This window comes from Podarcis gaigeae, assembly GCF_964106915.1.
Source record: "Podarcis gaigeae genome assembly, chromosome: 4".
In the NCBI taxonomy this organism is placed as follows: Eukaryota; Metazoa; Chordata; class Lepidosauria; order Squamata; family Lacertidae; genus Podarcis; species Podarcis gaigeae.
This window is the reverse complement of record NC_139677.1, coordinates 88,659,463-88,676,899: the sequence shown is the minus strand read 5'-3', so window position 1 is coordinate 88,676,899 and position 17,437 is coordinate 88,659,463. Positions and strand designations below refer to the sequence as shown.

General features: G+C 44.1%; 1 protein-coding gene across 1 annotated transcript in view; it reads left to right on the top strand.

The window, feature by feature from the left end:
• The first annotated feature begins 8,244 nt into the window (after positions 1–8,244).
• ARHGAP42 (Rho GTPase activating protein 42) overlaps positions 8,245–17,437 on the top strand; it is a 168,458-nt gene continuing 159,265 nt past the window's right edge. Inside the window, exon 1 of the mRNA XM_083736395.1 lies at positions 8,245–8,794. Coding sequence (XP_083592521.1) covers positions 8,641–8,794 — 154 coding nt within the window. The 5' untranslated portion in view covers positions 8,245–8,640. The remainder of the gene's footprint in view (positions 8,795–17,437) is intronic.

Here is a 17,437-nt window from a genome sequence, read left to right as displayed (position 1 = left end):
TATATGATTTACCGCCTCTTATAAGATTGAAATTATTTTTGTTAAAATGTTCCACAGGTGGTATTTAACACCACTTAAGCTGGCCAAAATCTATAAATTGAAATCCATCCTCTGTTGGAAACATGGCAAAGAAGCAGGAACAACAATACACATGTGGTGGGGTTGTGAGGAGATTAAGAAATTTTGGGGAGTAATACATGAGGAATTAACAAAAATGTTTAAAATCCCAATTGTTAAAAAACCAGAGGCGTATCTCCAAGGCTTGATAGGGAAAGATATACTGCAAGTGAAAAAAAGAATTTTTCTATATGCAACTACGGCAGCCAGGGTAGTGATTGCTTCTAAATGGAAATTTCAAATCTTGCCCTCAAAAGAGGAGTGGATTTGCAAATTAAATGAATATTTAGAACTGGCAAAGCTAACCTCAACCATAAGATATCGGTCAATCAAAAATTTAAAAAGGAATGGAAATGTTTCGAAGATTATATGTTAAAATATTGTTCTAAGGTAGATATGCTAATATGCCTAGAATAAAACTGTAAAGTATAACTATGGATTGGAAAAGAGAAGAGATAAAAGAAATACAAAGAATGATGCGTCTGGAGAATGCAAAGATAAAGGTGGAAATACAGATTCAAAGACGTCAAATTGTGGCAGAGGGAATCTGTGGGTGGGTGAGGGGAGTATTATAAGTATGCAATATTTGTTTTCAATGTCTTTGGATTGTTTTCAATATTTTTTTCTTTCTTTTTTGTTGTGTTTCCTCCCCTGTATTATTTAAACAAAAAAATAAAGAAACAGCAAAAAAAATTCTTTAAAAATCTAGGTCTTTCAGGATGGTCTCAGCGGCTGCTCCCAGTCACCAGTCTAGCTGCCGCATTCTGGATTAGTTGTAGTTCCTGGGTCACCTTCAAAGGTAGCCCCACGTAGAGCGCATTGCAGTAGTCCAAGTGGGAGATAGCCAGGGCATGCACTACTCTGGCTGGACAGTCCAATCCCTTGCAATGCAGGAATCCTGACCACAGCAGTGTCTGAGCATAGGACCCCTGTCAAAAAACCATGAGCTACAAGAAAACATCTCTCTCTCACATCGGTCTCTAGAGCCACAGCGGGCACTAAAAGCTTCCAACATTTTGACTCCACCCCGCAAAGGAGCACTCCACCATTGTCTCCCAAGACCAAGGGATGCCAACCAACACACAGTTTTAAAAGCGGGTGGTTCTTGCGTCATGGAATAAATTTGATTTGCGGGTCTCCCATCACAGAGAAAGAGTAATCATTGCTTTCTTTCCTGTGAATCAGAAATAGTTCACCCTGGCCTCTTCGCTTGCTCAGACTGCACAGCTTCCTTGCTCGGTTTTACTTCATTGCCAAGGTCACCCGTTCCTTTCCTTTTCGGTTCCCATCCTTCATTTCCTGCCTAATTACTGCTCTTGCTTCTGATAATAATAATAAAAAAGCAATCAAAACAACCAACAGGGGAAAAGGAGCAGTAGGGGGAGCCAGAGAGCACCAAAAGGAAGGGGATTCAAGATGACGCGTAAGACCAGAGTTTTGTCTCAGAGAGTTTGGGAAAGGGTGGGAGCAGTTTAAATGGGCCTGAACCAAAGCCAGGGCACTCAACCACCATGCAGAAATTTCACAGGTGATATTTCAGCAATTCCTCATCATGTAAAGCTTCGTTTGTCAAACTCCGCCATGTCTGGGCCTGTTAAAGTTGCAGAATCCATGCTGGGGAATTTGCAACGCTAAACCAGGGCTAATGAGGCAAGCCATGTTTGTGGATAGGAATTGGCGGGGGGGGGGGGGGGAAATTTGATTCTGTCTGAGTTTAAAGGTGGATCTTCCGAAGCTTCGCTTTCCACAGCAAAAAGCAAACAGGATCCTTCAAATATGCACTTTTCTGAATTTTTCAGCACAGTTCGTCAACCAAGGAAATTGTACCAAAAAATGCATGGTCTAGGGAAAGGGTTTACAAACATGCATAAATTGGTGAAAATAACAGACAGAAATGCTTTTTATATTAGGGAAGCCTGTTTTGCAAAAATGTGGACATTAGGAAAAACTCCATGCAAAAATATGTGTATTGAGAGGAGGCCGTACTAAAGTGCTGATAAATGTTCGTGAGGACTGCAAAAAAACTGATGTGGAAAGTGGAGAAGGTGAGACTCGAAAAATGAGAAACAGAAACAAAAATTGACAAATTCATCCATCCCTATTACTGTGTATAGAGATCTTTCTTCAGTGCTGGAGACTGAAGCAGATATTCTTAGACCTGGGCCTGTCCTGTATGCTAATCATGAACTTATTCTCCAAGGCAGTCTCCCATTTACTGGGCAGTAACTGCATTTCCAGTTCTGGATTTTAATCCTTCTTTACAGGATGTTATCCAAAGTGCATATGTCTCATGAACTTTGTTATAAAACACCACTGTTCGTTGTGCTATTTCTCAGACCAGCTTCACACTGATTGGAGTCTTAAGCTGTTCCTAACTCACCTTTCTAGCCTAGTCTTTGCATAGGGGTAAAGTCACACCTGGCCTGCCAGTGCCCCCTGGTGCATATGCAAACATCAATGAATCTGACACTAATGAGGTCATGCTGATGTGAACAGCTGGGAGGGGGGAAGTGCTGTGAAATGCACCGAGGGAGGGGGCCACTTCGCTGCATCCCAAGGGAGCACACCCGAAAAGTGGACCCTTGTAAACCCATTCCCCAAGAGTGTGTTCGAAAAAGCACTGCCCATCCTTAGGAGGGGGAGGCCTTAAAGCGGGGAAGCAACCCAAAATAGCACGGTGAGGATTGAGTATGGTCGGTCGCCATGAAATTGTTAGGATTCTGTTTATGCCACTGTGCAGTTCTTGGAGTCACAAGACTCTGTTTACATTCCAGACTGTTGGAAGTCTCACGGGAGACGGATGTTGATGTTACTGGTTTCCTGTTTCTTTGTTCTGGTTGGTTCTCTGCCTCACAGAGAGCAGATGTATATTCTTTTCTGTCCTGCGCAGTTAGAAATAAAACGTAGCGATGTAGCTCATATTTCTCGTCCTTCTGCTGCTGTTTGTATACTCTGCATAATGAGAACGTGCCTGAAGTCTCATCAAAGGCTTAGGTCATTAATCACCATCGGAGATTAACGGAGATTTCGAAGGCTCGACCAGAAGACCAGATCGGTCATGCGGAGTTCCGACAAAAATGATGGCAAACTGATGGAACTGGGAGTGGGCATGAAAACTAAGTGAGAGCAGGAACAAAATGGAGTATTATGCCTGGCTGGTTGGAAGCCCTCAGAGCTGCAACATTGTGCTGCAGATCCCACTTGTCATTTTTCTTATTCTAAATATATATTCAGCCGGAATTAAAAATATATATATATATAGTATTTTTCCATGTATAACACGCCCCCATGTATAACATGACCCCTATTTTGGGGGACTCCAAATAAAGAAAATGGGGGGAGATTGCCCAGAGTTGTTCAGCTGTTTTTGGGGAGGATTACCCAGAGTTGTTGAGCTGTTCGGGGGGGGGGGGGTTGCAAAAAAACCACTCACCTGCCTGATGGATGCTACAAATCGCACGCAAACCAGCAACCGCCAATTGCCCGCTCATTTGCCGCAGCAGCTGCCACTGCCCAATCACTGCTGACAATCTCCTGTTTGCGACAGCAACCAATCACTGGTCCCCCATATGCACTATCTATGCATAAAATGACCCCCAATTTTAAACCTCAAAAAATTGGGGGGGGGGTCTTATACACATTCCTCTTGTCAGTGGAACGTATCTTGTGCAATGTGGGGCTGCACGTAGTTGCTTTGCCTACTTATAAATGCAGAAGCCTCCTATTATTCTATAAAGGAAAAGGTTAAGTCTGAAAATGAAAGAGCAGTGATTTCCCAATGATCAATGGAGATGTTTGGCCGGTGAGATCAAGTGGATCAAGCTGTCTTTATGACAGATGAGTAAGTGGCAGTACACACAATAGAGGCTCTGTTACAAGACTCACTTGTGAAAAATAACAATTAAATAAGGGCCAGTGGATTCCAGCATCTACATATGTCCTAATGCTCTGGTACTTTGGCTGATGTCACGAGGTCCCTGTCCGATTTTCCACTGCAGGTTCCCGTCAGAAGAAAGCTAAAATCCTCCACAGGCGACTCTCAAAACAGTGAAAGGGAGAGAAAAAAAGCCTGGCTCTATTGCACTGCCCTTGAAATGCACATCCGTATCACAATAATGGATGGCTCATCAGAGCCAGAAGAAGAAGAAGAAAACAGATTTTATGACACATTTGCATTGAGTCCCCGGCTCTGTGCATAGCTTTCCCAGGCTGCAAATCCAGCAGGTCTTCCAAAATTAATGCAATCGGATCACCCAAATAACAGGACTCCTGTGTAAATCTTCCTTTTCAATAATATTAGACTTGGCAATAGGCTTGCCGCATACATGTTGTCTAAAAAGCGGAACTGCATCACCACCCGCCTGCAAAAGAAACCCAAACAGAATGTGAAGGTCTATAGGTTCCCCATCTCTGAGCTAACTTTTTATTTTTAAACAACCCTTAGGCTCTAAGTGCATGTTACCTACAGTTACCTACCTGCACAATTCTTCAGCCAGTCTTTCCCTCCAGATGTTTTAGCTCTCAGTACTGGCTGGGGCTGTTAGGACTTGTAGTTCAAACAACTGGAGGCCACCAGGCTGGGAAAGACTGCCTTATAATCTTCCTTCTTCTCCCTGCCTGGCATTCATGTAAATATTTAAAGCACCATGATGCCACTTTAAACCGTCGTGCCATTCCCTAAAGAATTTTGGGAGCTGTAGTTTCCTAAGGGTGTCCTCCCAGGGCTATAATTCCCAGAGTTTCCTGAGAACTGTAGCTCTGGGATGGGAATTGGGCGTCTTCTTAGAACTCTCAGTATCCTTAACGAACTACAGGCCCCAGAATTCTTTGGGTGGAGCCATGACAGTTTAAAGCGGTATCATAGCGTTTTAAATGTACGGTGTGGATGTGGCCTTGGGCAATTTTCTATCTGTTGCTAAGAGGAATACTCCCTTTGACTCAGTCTCTATTTTCTCCCTCTTCCTCTTCCCTCCTCCTGAGGTATCAGGCGGCAGACACTAGCCCACCCAAGTCAACCGGTCCATGCCTCAGGGCTAGACCACAACGCTGTTTATTTTCCCACAAACTTGCAGGCTGTTGTTCTTCGGATTTTGAACCCTGAAGTGGGGGGGGGGAGGGTTGACCTAAACAAATTAATCATCTATTTTCACAGGCTCGGAATGGACGGACCCAAGATGGTTTATAACGAACGTGATATGTTTTGAATCAACATGGAGATGGGTTTGCAGCTCCTAAGGAAATATCTGCAGGCAGCAACTGAAAATAGTGAAGTGGGTGAAAGATGTTAAAACACCAGCGCTCTCTGAACTGGAATAGGAGAAAACGCACAGAATGGGAAAATATGGATGATAACCATTTAACTGCCTGCGGGAGGGCTCTCCCGTTGCTCCCATAATGCAATGAAAACACCAGGATCGAAAAAATAACAAAGCATCGTAAAAGGCAGAGTGTGTGGAGGGAAAGAGTTCAAGCAAAGTTCATTTCTCATTTTCCCCATAAATACTGACTACACTTTTATGGCCAAGTCTATTGAAATATTCAGATTTCCCCCACCCACCCCGAAAGTGAAGCTTTTTTGGGTTACTGTAAATTTCTCCAGCACCCAATTTTTGGGAGGCTCTGATGAATCATAAAATCGGGGGTGGATATTTTATTTATTTATTAAATTAAATAAATATTTTTAGCAGTCCGTAAGGACTTTTTTTAAGCTAGGAAATGAAACTTCCTTGTCCTTTCCTCTATACCGGGGTGTTCCCCTAGTTCTCCAGATTTAGGGGTCAGGCAAGGGGCACATGGAGTAATAAGGTGAGCCGAAAGTCCTTGTGCTAGTGGAAGAATTCAGTCGGATATTGCCCCATATTTTTATTTTTAGGGCCGCCTTCCCTGCAACTGTTTTACCCCTCCACACATTATCCTGACAACAACCGTGTGAGGTAGGTTGGGCTAGGACACAGTGACTGGTCCAAGGTCACTCAGTGAACTTTGTGGCTGAGTGAAGATTTAAACTCGGGTCTCTCCTAGGTCCTACTCTAACCACTACCCCACACTGTCTTTCAGTACAATTATGATCGGGTATATATAACTGTTACCAATCAAGCAGTGGCAGAGGGAGGAAATGTATACTCCCCCCGTCCCTCCCCCCCTGCAGCCATCTGCTTGGAAGGGCTGTGGAAGATTTGGACCCTCTGCCTCGGTTTCCCTACCTCCCTGCCCCCCCCCCCCCCGCTTAGCAGGGTTGCTTTGCCCAAGTTCCCTGAATGGTGATGCCGTTAATTATTTCCAGAGGAGTGGCACTATTGGTTCTTTGTAGAAAGAACAACCAAGAGTCTCGTGACACTTTTAAAGACCAGTAAAGTTATGATGGCATCCGCTTTTATAGAAAGCAGTTAGTTTGCTCCGATGGAAGCGTCGTTGTGGGGGATTGTAAAAGTGAGGTCAGAGAGAACTAAATATGTAGCTATCCCTGTCTAAAGTTCTCTGCATTGTATTTCCCGGTGACCTCACTTTTTACGATCGCCCCACCCAGAAGCGTGCTTGTATAATTGCAACTCAGGATAACATTTCATGCATCTGATTAAAGTGGACTACAGTCGATGAAAGCTTATGCCACAAACAATTCTCTTTGTTGCTGCTAATTACGATAACTTCATCCTCTTCCACACATTGTTATATTTATAGTTTAGACGGTAGCATTAGCTCTAACCCTAACCCTCATAATATTATTTTTCCATTTCTGTTTGCTATATTTATTGGGCTATATTATTACTGGCCTGCCTTACAGGGTTGTTGTGTAAGGATTACTAAGGTAATCAATTTCTGTGTTCTGCACATGACATATTACACTTACAGTATATTTAAAATGTTTTCAGATTTCTTTTTTAAAAAGTATTGTTTTACTGACCTGTTTGTCCTACCAGGATCCTCTGAGTGGGGGTGGATTAGAAATCCCACACCCAGGTGTATGTATGCATAGGAAAACTTTTGCAGAATTTACCCATTGTAGAAAAACTCAAGCCCTTTCGTTAGCCAATGGGATAGGCTTAAGACAAAAGTTTGGAAGTTGCTATTTTTATTTGCCAATATATTGAAATTGTATATATACTGCCTGCTTTTGAACTTTACTGGGTTGCATTCAACTAACTTTCCTTCAAAGCGGATCCCTTGAAATTAATGAACCTAAGGTAGTCATGCTCATGAATTTAAAGGAATGTGCTCTGAGTGAAAGTTAATTGAATGCAACTCAGTAAAGTTCAAAAGCATGCATGGCTGTGGGGTTTTTATCCTTTTTTATTGATCTGTACATCCTATTGACTTTTTACAGCTGTATTTTCAAAAATAATAATATACTGTATGTGTATTTTTTAAAGCATACGCATTATACACATGCTAGAGAAATATGCAGCCCACTATAACCTATAGCAGCACCATTTTATCACAAAGATAAAATAAAAGCTATTTTCTTCTATAATTTTAGAGGGAAGCACTAATTTCTGACTGATGGCTGCATTTTCAAATATAAACACATACAGAGAGTGTGTGCGTGCGCCCCACCCACTTATAGCTCAGTAGGGAGAAGATGAGAGTCCTAGGTTTGAGCCCCACCTTTGGCAAAAGATTCTCGTATTTTTAGCGGGTTGGGCTAGATGACCCTTGTGGTCCCTTCCAACTCTACAATTCCTTGATTCTAAAAAGCATACACTGCAAACCATTATGACATATATAACAGCATCATTGAAACCTATCGCAAGTATAAAATAAAACTTTTGTTTTACTTTTCTGGAGGTAGGGAAGCTCTCCCATTTTGTTGGGCTGGTGAGTTTTCAAAAAGCTATACTGTATATAAAGCATGCACTACACATATTAGCACCAGAGAGTTACTCGACTGTAACCCATTATGACCTAGAACAGCGTCGTTTGAAATCTATCGCAAATGGAAAACAAATGCTTTCCCCCTTTTTTTCTTTTCCCCTTCCCTTTTGGGAGGTACGGAGGCTCTCTCGTTGGGATGGCCTTCCCAAAAAACTTTCCCCAAGTTTTGAGCAGGATCCCGCGGGGGCGTGGCCCCGTGGGCGCGGGAGGGGGTGGGCGGGTGGCGGCCGCGCGCCCTGATTGGGCCAGACGCGCGAAACCAGAACGCTCTCCTCTCGGTCTCCCCCCTGCGGCGCGTCTCCCTCCCTTGACCTGGGAGGAGAGTTTCCTTGGCCCGGCCGAGTGAGCCTCAGAGAAGGGTTAAGCGCGGCGGGGCTGGCGGGGAAGACGGCAAAGCCCGGATCTGCCGGAAGAGGAGTGCGGCGGCAGCAGCAGCAGCGGAACGCAGCTATCGCCGCGCCGCGGCTCCAGCGATGCGCCTCGGGCCGCGCCATGTAACCAGCTGACAGTCCCCTTTTTGCGCGCGGCTTGGGCTGGAGAGCGGGCGGCGAGACCCCGCACCCCGGCGCCCGCGGGCTTCGCCGACGTCCCCCCGACCCTTCGGCCCGGCGTTTCTTCCTCCTCCTCCTCCTCCTCTCCCTCTCTGCCGGTGCCATGGGGCTGCCCACCCTGGAGTTCAGCGACTCGTATTTGGATAGCCCGGATTTTCGCGAGAGGCTGAAATGTCACGAGGTGGAGCTGGAGAGGACCAACAAGTTCATCAAGGAGCTCATCAAGGACGGCAGCCTGCTCATCGGGGCGCTCCGGAGTAAGTAACCGCGGGGTAAATTGCAGGGGAAGCGGGTGCGGACGCTGCGCGGGGGGGGGGGGAATGCCCGGCGGTGGCGCGATCCCCTTTGCGCGCAGGGGGCGGGGAAGAAGAACTGTTCTTTTGTTTGAATGGATCCGGAGAAAGCGCGCCCCTGTCGGAAGGCGAAAAAGTTCTCTCGCGGCGCCGTCGTCCCGGGACTGGGACACGTACGTGCTTGGTGGGGAAGGGGCGTAGCTCCGGGCCAGGGCAGCTGTTCGGCAGGTAGAAGGTCCCGCTGGTGGCATCTTCAGGTGTGCGTATGTGTGTCCTCCTCCTTGTGTGAATGGAGAGCCGCTGCTGGTCCGTTTATTGATTCTTATTTATTTACTGTTATTTAATTACTTTATATACTTCCCTTTATCAAAAGATCTCAGGGTGCTGCACAGCGTTAAGAACACATTTTACAGAGCATAATAATAAAAACATTAAAAGCATAATAAATTAATAGCATGATAGTAAAATAATCATCATAACAATCCTCGCTTCCACAGCTTTAAAAGTCCATAGATTATTTAATGGTCAAAGGCCTGGGTAAAGAGGAACGTTTTTTGCGTGGTGGGGGGAAAAATATGTAATGATGGTGCCAGGTGAGCCTCTCCAGAGACAGCATTCCACAGATGGGGAGCCAGCACAGAAAAGGCCCCGTTCTTGTGTTGTCACCCTCCGAACCTGCCAGGACTGGGGACATAGAGAAGGTCATCTGTTGCATTTATAAGCCACCTCCCTTCAAGGTGGCATGCGTAGTTCTCCCCTCCTCCTTTAATCCCCACAACAGCCCTGTGAGGTAGGTTGGGACGAGAGGCAGCGACTGGCTCCCAGTGCGTTTTATGGCTGAGTGGGGATTTGAACCCAGCTCCTAGTCTAACAGTCCACAGAGCCACTACACCACACTGGCTCTGCTGGCAGATGGGCCAGTGGTCGAGCTTAGTAGAAAACAGCTTTAGGAGAAGTGTCATAATTCAGTAGCAGAGTGTTTTGCTTTGTGTGGGTCATGTGTCAGGTTCGGTCTGGGACATCTCCACATTTGGGTGGGACATTCCCCTGCCTTAAATTCTGGAGAGCTGCTGCCGGTCAGTGTAGACAACACTGAACTAGATGGAGCAATGGTCTGACTTAGTATAAGGCAGATTGAGGAAGAAGGGTCATAGTTCTGCAGCAAAGTATTTTGCTTTTGCATGGATAGCCTGTTGGGTTCGATTTGGGGTAGCTCCAGGTAGTGCTGGGAGACACCCCTGCCTGAAGCAGCTGCCAGTCAGTATAGACAACATTGAAGTAGATGAATTAATGGTTTGATTCAGTAGAAGGCAGCTTCCTATGTTCCTATGAGTATGAGACATATCCAGTGATGTACTTTTTCTTCTGTTTCAAACTTTCCTTCCTAACTTGTTTTTGATAGCCTAATGATTCTACTCGTCGCGTTCAGAGTTGCTGTACAGAGTCAAAACAACAATGATGGATCCCTGCCTCCTAGGAGTTTACAATCTCAAAACTTGCATCTGGATCTTTGTGCATGTTTTCTCAGAAGCCCAACTCATTAAATGGTGCTTCCTTTCAGATAGATGCCTGTGGGTTTGTAGTTGTCCAGTGGGTTTACTCAGACGTAGGCTGCACTGTGGTCAATGGGGCTTACTCCCTAGCAAGTGTGTGTTAGCATTGCAGCCTTTATTCCTTTTCCATGCAGTTAGTCAAAGCGGTGTCCAAGATACTAATTTTTTTGCAAGTCGCGTTAAGTAAGTATTGTGTCTCTCTTCTGGTATATCGCTGTTATAGAAAGAACACGGAATGAATGGGAAGGGTGGAAACCAATTTAAAAAACAGAACCAGGCAGAATAAATGTGTAAAAACTAAAAACCGCTGGTCGAAACTTGCAAAATACTCCTCCTAAACTTACTGTAAAAGCCGTTGGCAAATGAAGTTCATCCACTTTCTGCATCAGATGTTTGTGTTATTATTTTTACAGGGGTGTGTTTGATCCTGCATGGTTCTGTGACACACATTCTTAGACACACTCCCATTGAATTGGGTGATGCCTCATGTCTGTAAGAGGGCAGTGTTATGGCGAGATCCTCTGGGATGATGAGCAACTTAGGATGCATGCAGCAGATCTCTGGCTCGGCTATTTAATTCCTGACTCAGCCTGTGGCATTAAGTCTCCAGACCCGTCTTAGCTCAAGATATGCTGGCATACCTTCCTCATCCAGGGCTCACAAAAGAGGGGGCTGGTTCCTGGGGACGTGGTGGCAGCAGAACCAGAGAGGGTGGGGCCACTACAGTGGTACCTCGGGCTAAGTACTTAATTCGTTCCGGAGGTCCGTTCTTAACCTGAAACTGTTCTTAACCTGAAGCACCACTTTAGCTAATGGGGCCTACTGCTGCCGCCGCGCCGCTACTGCACGATTTCTGTTCTTAACCAGAGGTACTATTTCTGGGTTAGCGGAGTCTGTAACCTGAAGCATATGTAACCCGAGGTACCACTGTATTTCACTGTATTGTTGCCCTTCTGCCAGGCTTCGACAGTGGTACATATATCTCCCCCCCAAATGGTTTCATACATCATAGAATTGTACATTTGGAAGGGACCGCGGTGGTCATCTAGCCCAACCCCCTACAATGCAGGAATCTTTTTTGCCCAAAGTGGGGCTTGAACCCACAGCCCTGAGATTCAGAGTCTCATGCTCCTTATAGAATGAGCGGGTATCTGGAATTGTGAACCAGAGCGCATGCCATGATGTGAAGGGATCGTTGTTACTTTGCTTCTGTGTTCTGTTCCTTGAATTTGATTCTGGCTGCCTCTCTTCTTTTCGGTGTAAGTTGACTTCCCATAATTCTCCCCCAGAAATATATTTAGGAATCCCGGGAAAAGAAGAGGAAGCTCTGTTTTTAACCCTTGCCTAACCCTGTTATCCTTTGTCTCCTCTCCAGCTGCTATCTGGAAGGGACAAACTAGCATTAAATGTGATAATTACTGGGAGGGCAGCAAGCAGGAGAGAGGGAATTTAACCCTTTCGACCCCTGTTGTGGTCTGCTGGAAAAACCCGGTTCTGAAACTATTAATATGCTTTGGGGAGTAAATTCTCTCATAGGTGCCAGTGGGAAGTTTTATTCCCAATGCAAACAGCACTTCCATGGGAGGGATTTTCCTCAGGACCGCATATGGGGAGGAAAGTGTTAAGTTCACTTCTCCGCCCACCCATCCACTGGTATCTCGGTAATTATCAGCTTCCTCCCAGCTGATGCTATTTGCAGGTTTTTTTTTAAAAAAGTTGCATGTTGTTAATGTTGTTGTTGTGTGTGTGTTTTTAATAAATGAAAAATCTAACTCACGCAGTGTGATGTAGTGGTTAAGAGCGCTAGTCTTGTAATCTGGGGAACCGGGTTCGCGTCTCCGCTCCTCCACATGCAGCTGCTGGGCGACCTTGGGCCAGTCACACTTCTCTGAAGTCTCTCAGCCCCACTCACCTCACAGAGTGTTTGTTGTGGGGGAGGAAGGGAAAGGAGAATGTTAGCCGCTTTGAGACTCCTTAAAGGGAGTGAAAGGCGGGATATCAAATCCAAACCCTTCTTCTTCTTCTTCCTTTCATCCATGGAGAGCACAACAATAAAAATATGGTATAACAAAAGCAACGGAAAACCCTTCACACAACAATAAAAATGAGAGGCAAGAATAATGCAAAATAATTGGGCAGAGGGTTAGGGTTAGGGTCAGAGGCTACAAATGAAATGCCTGGGTAGATGCCACTGTCTTAACCCCAGGATCGCTAACCTGCAGCTGCCCTGCAGATTTTCTTGAACTACAACTCCCAGCAGGCATGACTAGCGATTATGGAAGATGGGAGTTGTAGTCCAAGAGAGCGCCAGGTTGGCTACCCCGATGTCTTAACCTGATGGTGTAAATCTGTAGTGTCGACGGGTGCCAGTCAAGCCTCCATGGAGGAGGGCATTCCAGAGTCACCACGGAGAAGGCACATTTAACATCACATCTTGTTAGGCCCTAAGCTGACGAAGGACGCTTCCAAGTGACCTGTTTATTGAGCATTCCTCCCAAATTGTTTGCACAAAATTTGCAGAGAGGTTACACAGCCTATGCTGTTTATTGAGGATTCATTTGTTTGCACACCGTTAGCAGGAAGGTTATGCCGCCTTTGCAAGCGGGTGAGATGACTTTGCATCCAGCAGTTGTTATCCTACACTTCCCAGTGCATTTTTCTCTATCAGTTTCCTTGCCATTCGAAGTTCTCTTTTGGGGGGTGTGGGGGGGGAGGAAGGAATTCAAGAGCGCTAAATATGTTGAAGTTTCTCAAGCTGAACTCCTCAGTAAGTGAGTGAAGGGGAATGGGTTGCTGCATGCCTTGCTGTTGCAGATCTTTCCGGGGAAATTTGTAGGAACTCAAGGCACCGTATGCCAAATATTCAACTGCAGTTTTTCCCTTTTTTATTTTTAAAAAGGAGGTGATTGCTTAATGCCAGGAAAATAGCAAGAGTCTGAGTAGTTGAAGTCAAAGAACAATAGAAGCATAGTAGTGTAGAGGTGGAAGGGACCGCAGGGATCATCTAGTCCAACCCCCTCCAATGCAGGAATCATGGGACTCGAATCCACAAACCTGGAATTAACCGCCTCATGCTCTATCAACTAAGCTACCCAGGGGGAATATGCTATAGACAGCTTCTTATTTTAAGATAGTTACGTCTTTATTTAGACAATTTATATACCATTTGGGATGCAGGTGGTGCTGTGGGTTAAACTACAGAGGCTCTTGGGCTTGCCGATCAGAAGGTTGGCGGTTCGAATCCCTGCGATGGGGCGAGCTCCTGTTGCTCGGTCCCTGCTCCTGCCTACCTAGCAGTTTGAAAGCACAAAGTGCAAGTAGATGAACATATACTGCTCCAGCGGGAAGGTAAACGGCGTTTCCGTGTGCTGCTCTGGTTCGCCAGAAGTGGCTTAGTCATGCTGGCCACATGACCCGGAAGCTGTACGCTGGCTCCCTCGGCCAATAAAGCGAGATGAGCGCCACAACCCCAGAGTCGGTCACTACTGGACCTAATGGTCAGGGGGTCCCTTTACCTTTTTATATACCACTTAATGGCAGTTGTCTCTAAGTGCTGCACACAATGTCAGAAACTGAGATGTGAAAACTAGGAACTAAATGGCACCTTAAGGCTAGGTTATGGACGCAACAACAGAATGTCTAGGAGCTTTTTTTTTCATAACAAGAATACAAAGCTGGAAATGAATGAACTGCAGCTAAAATATTATGTTCATTTTTCACATGGTCTAGTCCTTCCCCTGCCCACCCCCCTAATATTCTTAAGAGGGTCTCTCCTCCAGTCTTCAGAGAGTAGCTGGAAGTGGGGAAGCAGAAAAAGGTCCCCCTTTCTTCCACTCTGCATTTTTAATCTGAAATCTTAGGCGCAGTACTGCGCCCATAGCTTAGAAACTGCTCTGAAATTCCCTGTCGCAAAGTTTTGGACACTGGCTGTACAATTAGGATTGCAGCCTAAATTGCAACCTTCCCTTCCTCCCCACGTCTTTAGAATCAGGTGAGAACACTTCTTGCTTCCTGCGAAGAGTTAAATATTTGCAAGTGGCTTTCATAAGACTTTGTGCCTTGAGGGGTTGGATTAAATAAATATCATATTCTAAAGGTTTCATCACACTGCAACATCGTATCTAGTATAAGGACAGCAATGTTGATAGGTTACAGTATTCCGAAGTGCTCTGGTTTGTGGGTGTGTTTTTTTTAATCCACAAGGATAAAAATACAGTCATTGAAAACATTGTATCGCATTTTCTTTTTTTTTATAATATTTTTTATTAGTTTTATAAAATACAGAAAAAAGAATAAAGAACGTATTATAAAAGTAAAAAAGAAAGGTTACAAATTTTTCTTACTCTTTTTTCCAAATCTGTTGGACTTCCCCACGTCCTCCCAACCCTGCATTCTCTGTAATGCATAACGTCTGCAATTTGTTAACTTATTTCAATACTTATTGTATCTTCCTTTTTATCATGTTACCCAATTTCAAATGTATTATAACCCAAATCATGTACATTTTCATTTTAACACAATAAAGTTGTTTCATTATTCTATCTCTGACTCCTTGTACCTTAATTTCCATTTCTTTAACTTAACATTACTGAAGCTAGAATTTCCTAAAAGGTGCATTTTTTAACATTCATACAACTTATAATGTTTTTCCAAATAGTCTTTAAATTTTCTCCAATCCTCCTCAAATGTTTCTTCTCCCAAGTCTCGGATTCTGCCAGTCATTTCGGCCAGTTCCATATAGTCCATCAACTGCGTGTGCCATTCCTCCAGTGTGGGTAAATCTTGTGTCTTCCAATATTTTGCAATCAGAATCCTTGCTGCTGTAGTAGCATACATAAAAAAAGTTCTGTCCTTCTTAAACACTCTCCGGTCCACCATGCCCAGAAGGAAGGCCTCTGGTTTCTTAGGTAAGGTAAATCTCAGTACCTTTTTTAGTTCATTATGAATCATTTCCCAGAAGGCCTTCACTTTCGGGCAGGTCCACCAGAGGTGAAAAAATGTCCCTTCCGCCTCTTTACATTTCCAGCATTTATTATCAGACAGGTGATATATCTTAGCAAGCTTGACTGGGGTCATGTACCACCGGTATATCATTTTCATAATGTTTTCCTTCAAGGCACTACATGCCGTAAATTTCATTCCGGTGTTCCATAACCTTTCCCAGTCTTCAAACATAATGTTATGCCCCAAATCCTGCGTCCACTTTATCATGGCGGATTTGACTGTCTCATCCTGAGTATTCCATTTAAGCAGCAGGTTATACATTCTCGAAAGTAGTTTACTTTTTGGTTCTAACAATTCTGTCTCTAGTTTCGATTTTTCCACCTGGAATCCAACCTTCTTATCTACTTTAAAGACCTCTTGAATTTGTGCATAATGCAACCAATCTCGCACCTTGTTTTTTAGTTTTTCCAAGCTCTGCAACCTCCAATTGTCTCCAATCTTTTCAATAATTTCCCCATATTTGGGCCAATTGGCTTCCATATTAGGTCTCTTACGTGCCTTGGCCTCCACCGGTGAGAGCCACCTCGGAGTCTTACTCTCCAATAAGTCTTTATATTTTGTCCAGACCATTAAAATTGCTCTCCTGACAATGTGGTTTTTAAACAATTTGTGCACTTTAACCTTGTCATACCACAAATATGCATGCCACCCAAAAGCATTGTTAAACCCTTCCAGATCTAGGACATCAGTGTTTTCCAGTAAAATCCAATCTTTCAACCAGCAGAAGGCTGCAGCTTCGTAATATAACCTCAAGTCTGGCAGGGCAAATCCCCCTCTTTCTTTCGCATCAGTTAGTATCTTAAACTTTATTCGGGGCTTTTTGCCCTGCCAAACAAACTTAGAAATATCCCTCTGCCACTTTCCAAAGCATTCCACCTTGTCCACGACCTGTAGGGTCTGAAACAAAAATAGCATTTTTGGCAATACATTCATCTTTATAGCTGCTATTCGGCCCAACAAGGAAAGTTTCAATCTTGACCATATTTCCAAATCTCTTTTGATTTCTAACCAACATTTCTCGTAGTTGTCCTTAAACAGATTCAAATTTTTGGAGGTCAGATACACCCCTAGGTATTTTACTTTTTTAACCACATTTAATTCTGTTTCTTTCACAAACTCATCTGTTTCTGTACTTGTCAAATTTTTTGCTATAACCTTAGTTTTTTGCTTGTTCAGCTTAAATCCCGCCACCCGACCAAAGTCCGAAATTAATTCTAACACTCTTTTAGTACTAGAGACAGGCTCCTGCAATGTTAATACCAGGTCATCTGCAAATGCTTTCAATTTATATTGTTTCACTCCGACCTCAATTCCCTGTACCAACCGGTCCTTTCTAATCATGTTCAATAGCACCTCCAGAACTGAAATAAACAATAGGGGGGATAGGGGGCACCCCTGCCGTGTCCCTTTTTCAATTTTAAACTCCTCTGTCACCACATTGTTTACTATCAATTTCGCTTTTTGTTCTGAATATATTGCTTCTATTCCATTTTCAAACCCCCGCCCCACTCCCATGCCTTCCAAGTTTTTCTTCATAAACATCCAGGAAATATTGTCAAAGGCTTTCTCTGCATCAATAAAAATTAACACCGCTCTAGTGTTTAGTTTTGTTTGTAAAAGTTCCAAAATGTCGATAATGTTTCTTGTGTTGCCAAACAAATGCCTACCAGGGAGAAAGCCAGCCTGGTCTTTATGGATCACTTCATTAAGCACTTTTTTAAACCTACTTGCCAAAATGTCTGCAAAAATTTTGTAATCCACATTTAGGAGTGAGATGGGGCGGTAGTTCTTCAACTGAGTCTTTTCAGTTTCTAATTTGGGTATCAATGTGATGAAGGCTTCTTTCCACGTTTCCGGTGCCTTCCTCCCCTCCATAATCTGGTTACAAACCTCCAACAAAGGTTGTATCAAATAGTCTTTCAAAACCTTATAGTATTTGGAGGTAAGTCCGTCGGGGCCTGGAGATTTGCCTAATTGGAGTTTCTGAATGGCGCTTTCAATTTCTTGCTGTGTGATATTACTATTCAGGGTTGTTCTCATTTCCTGAGGT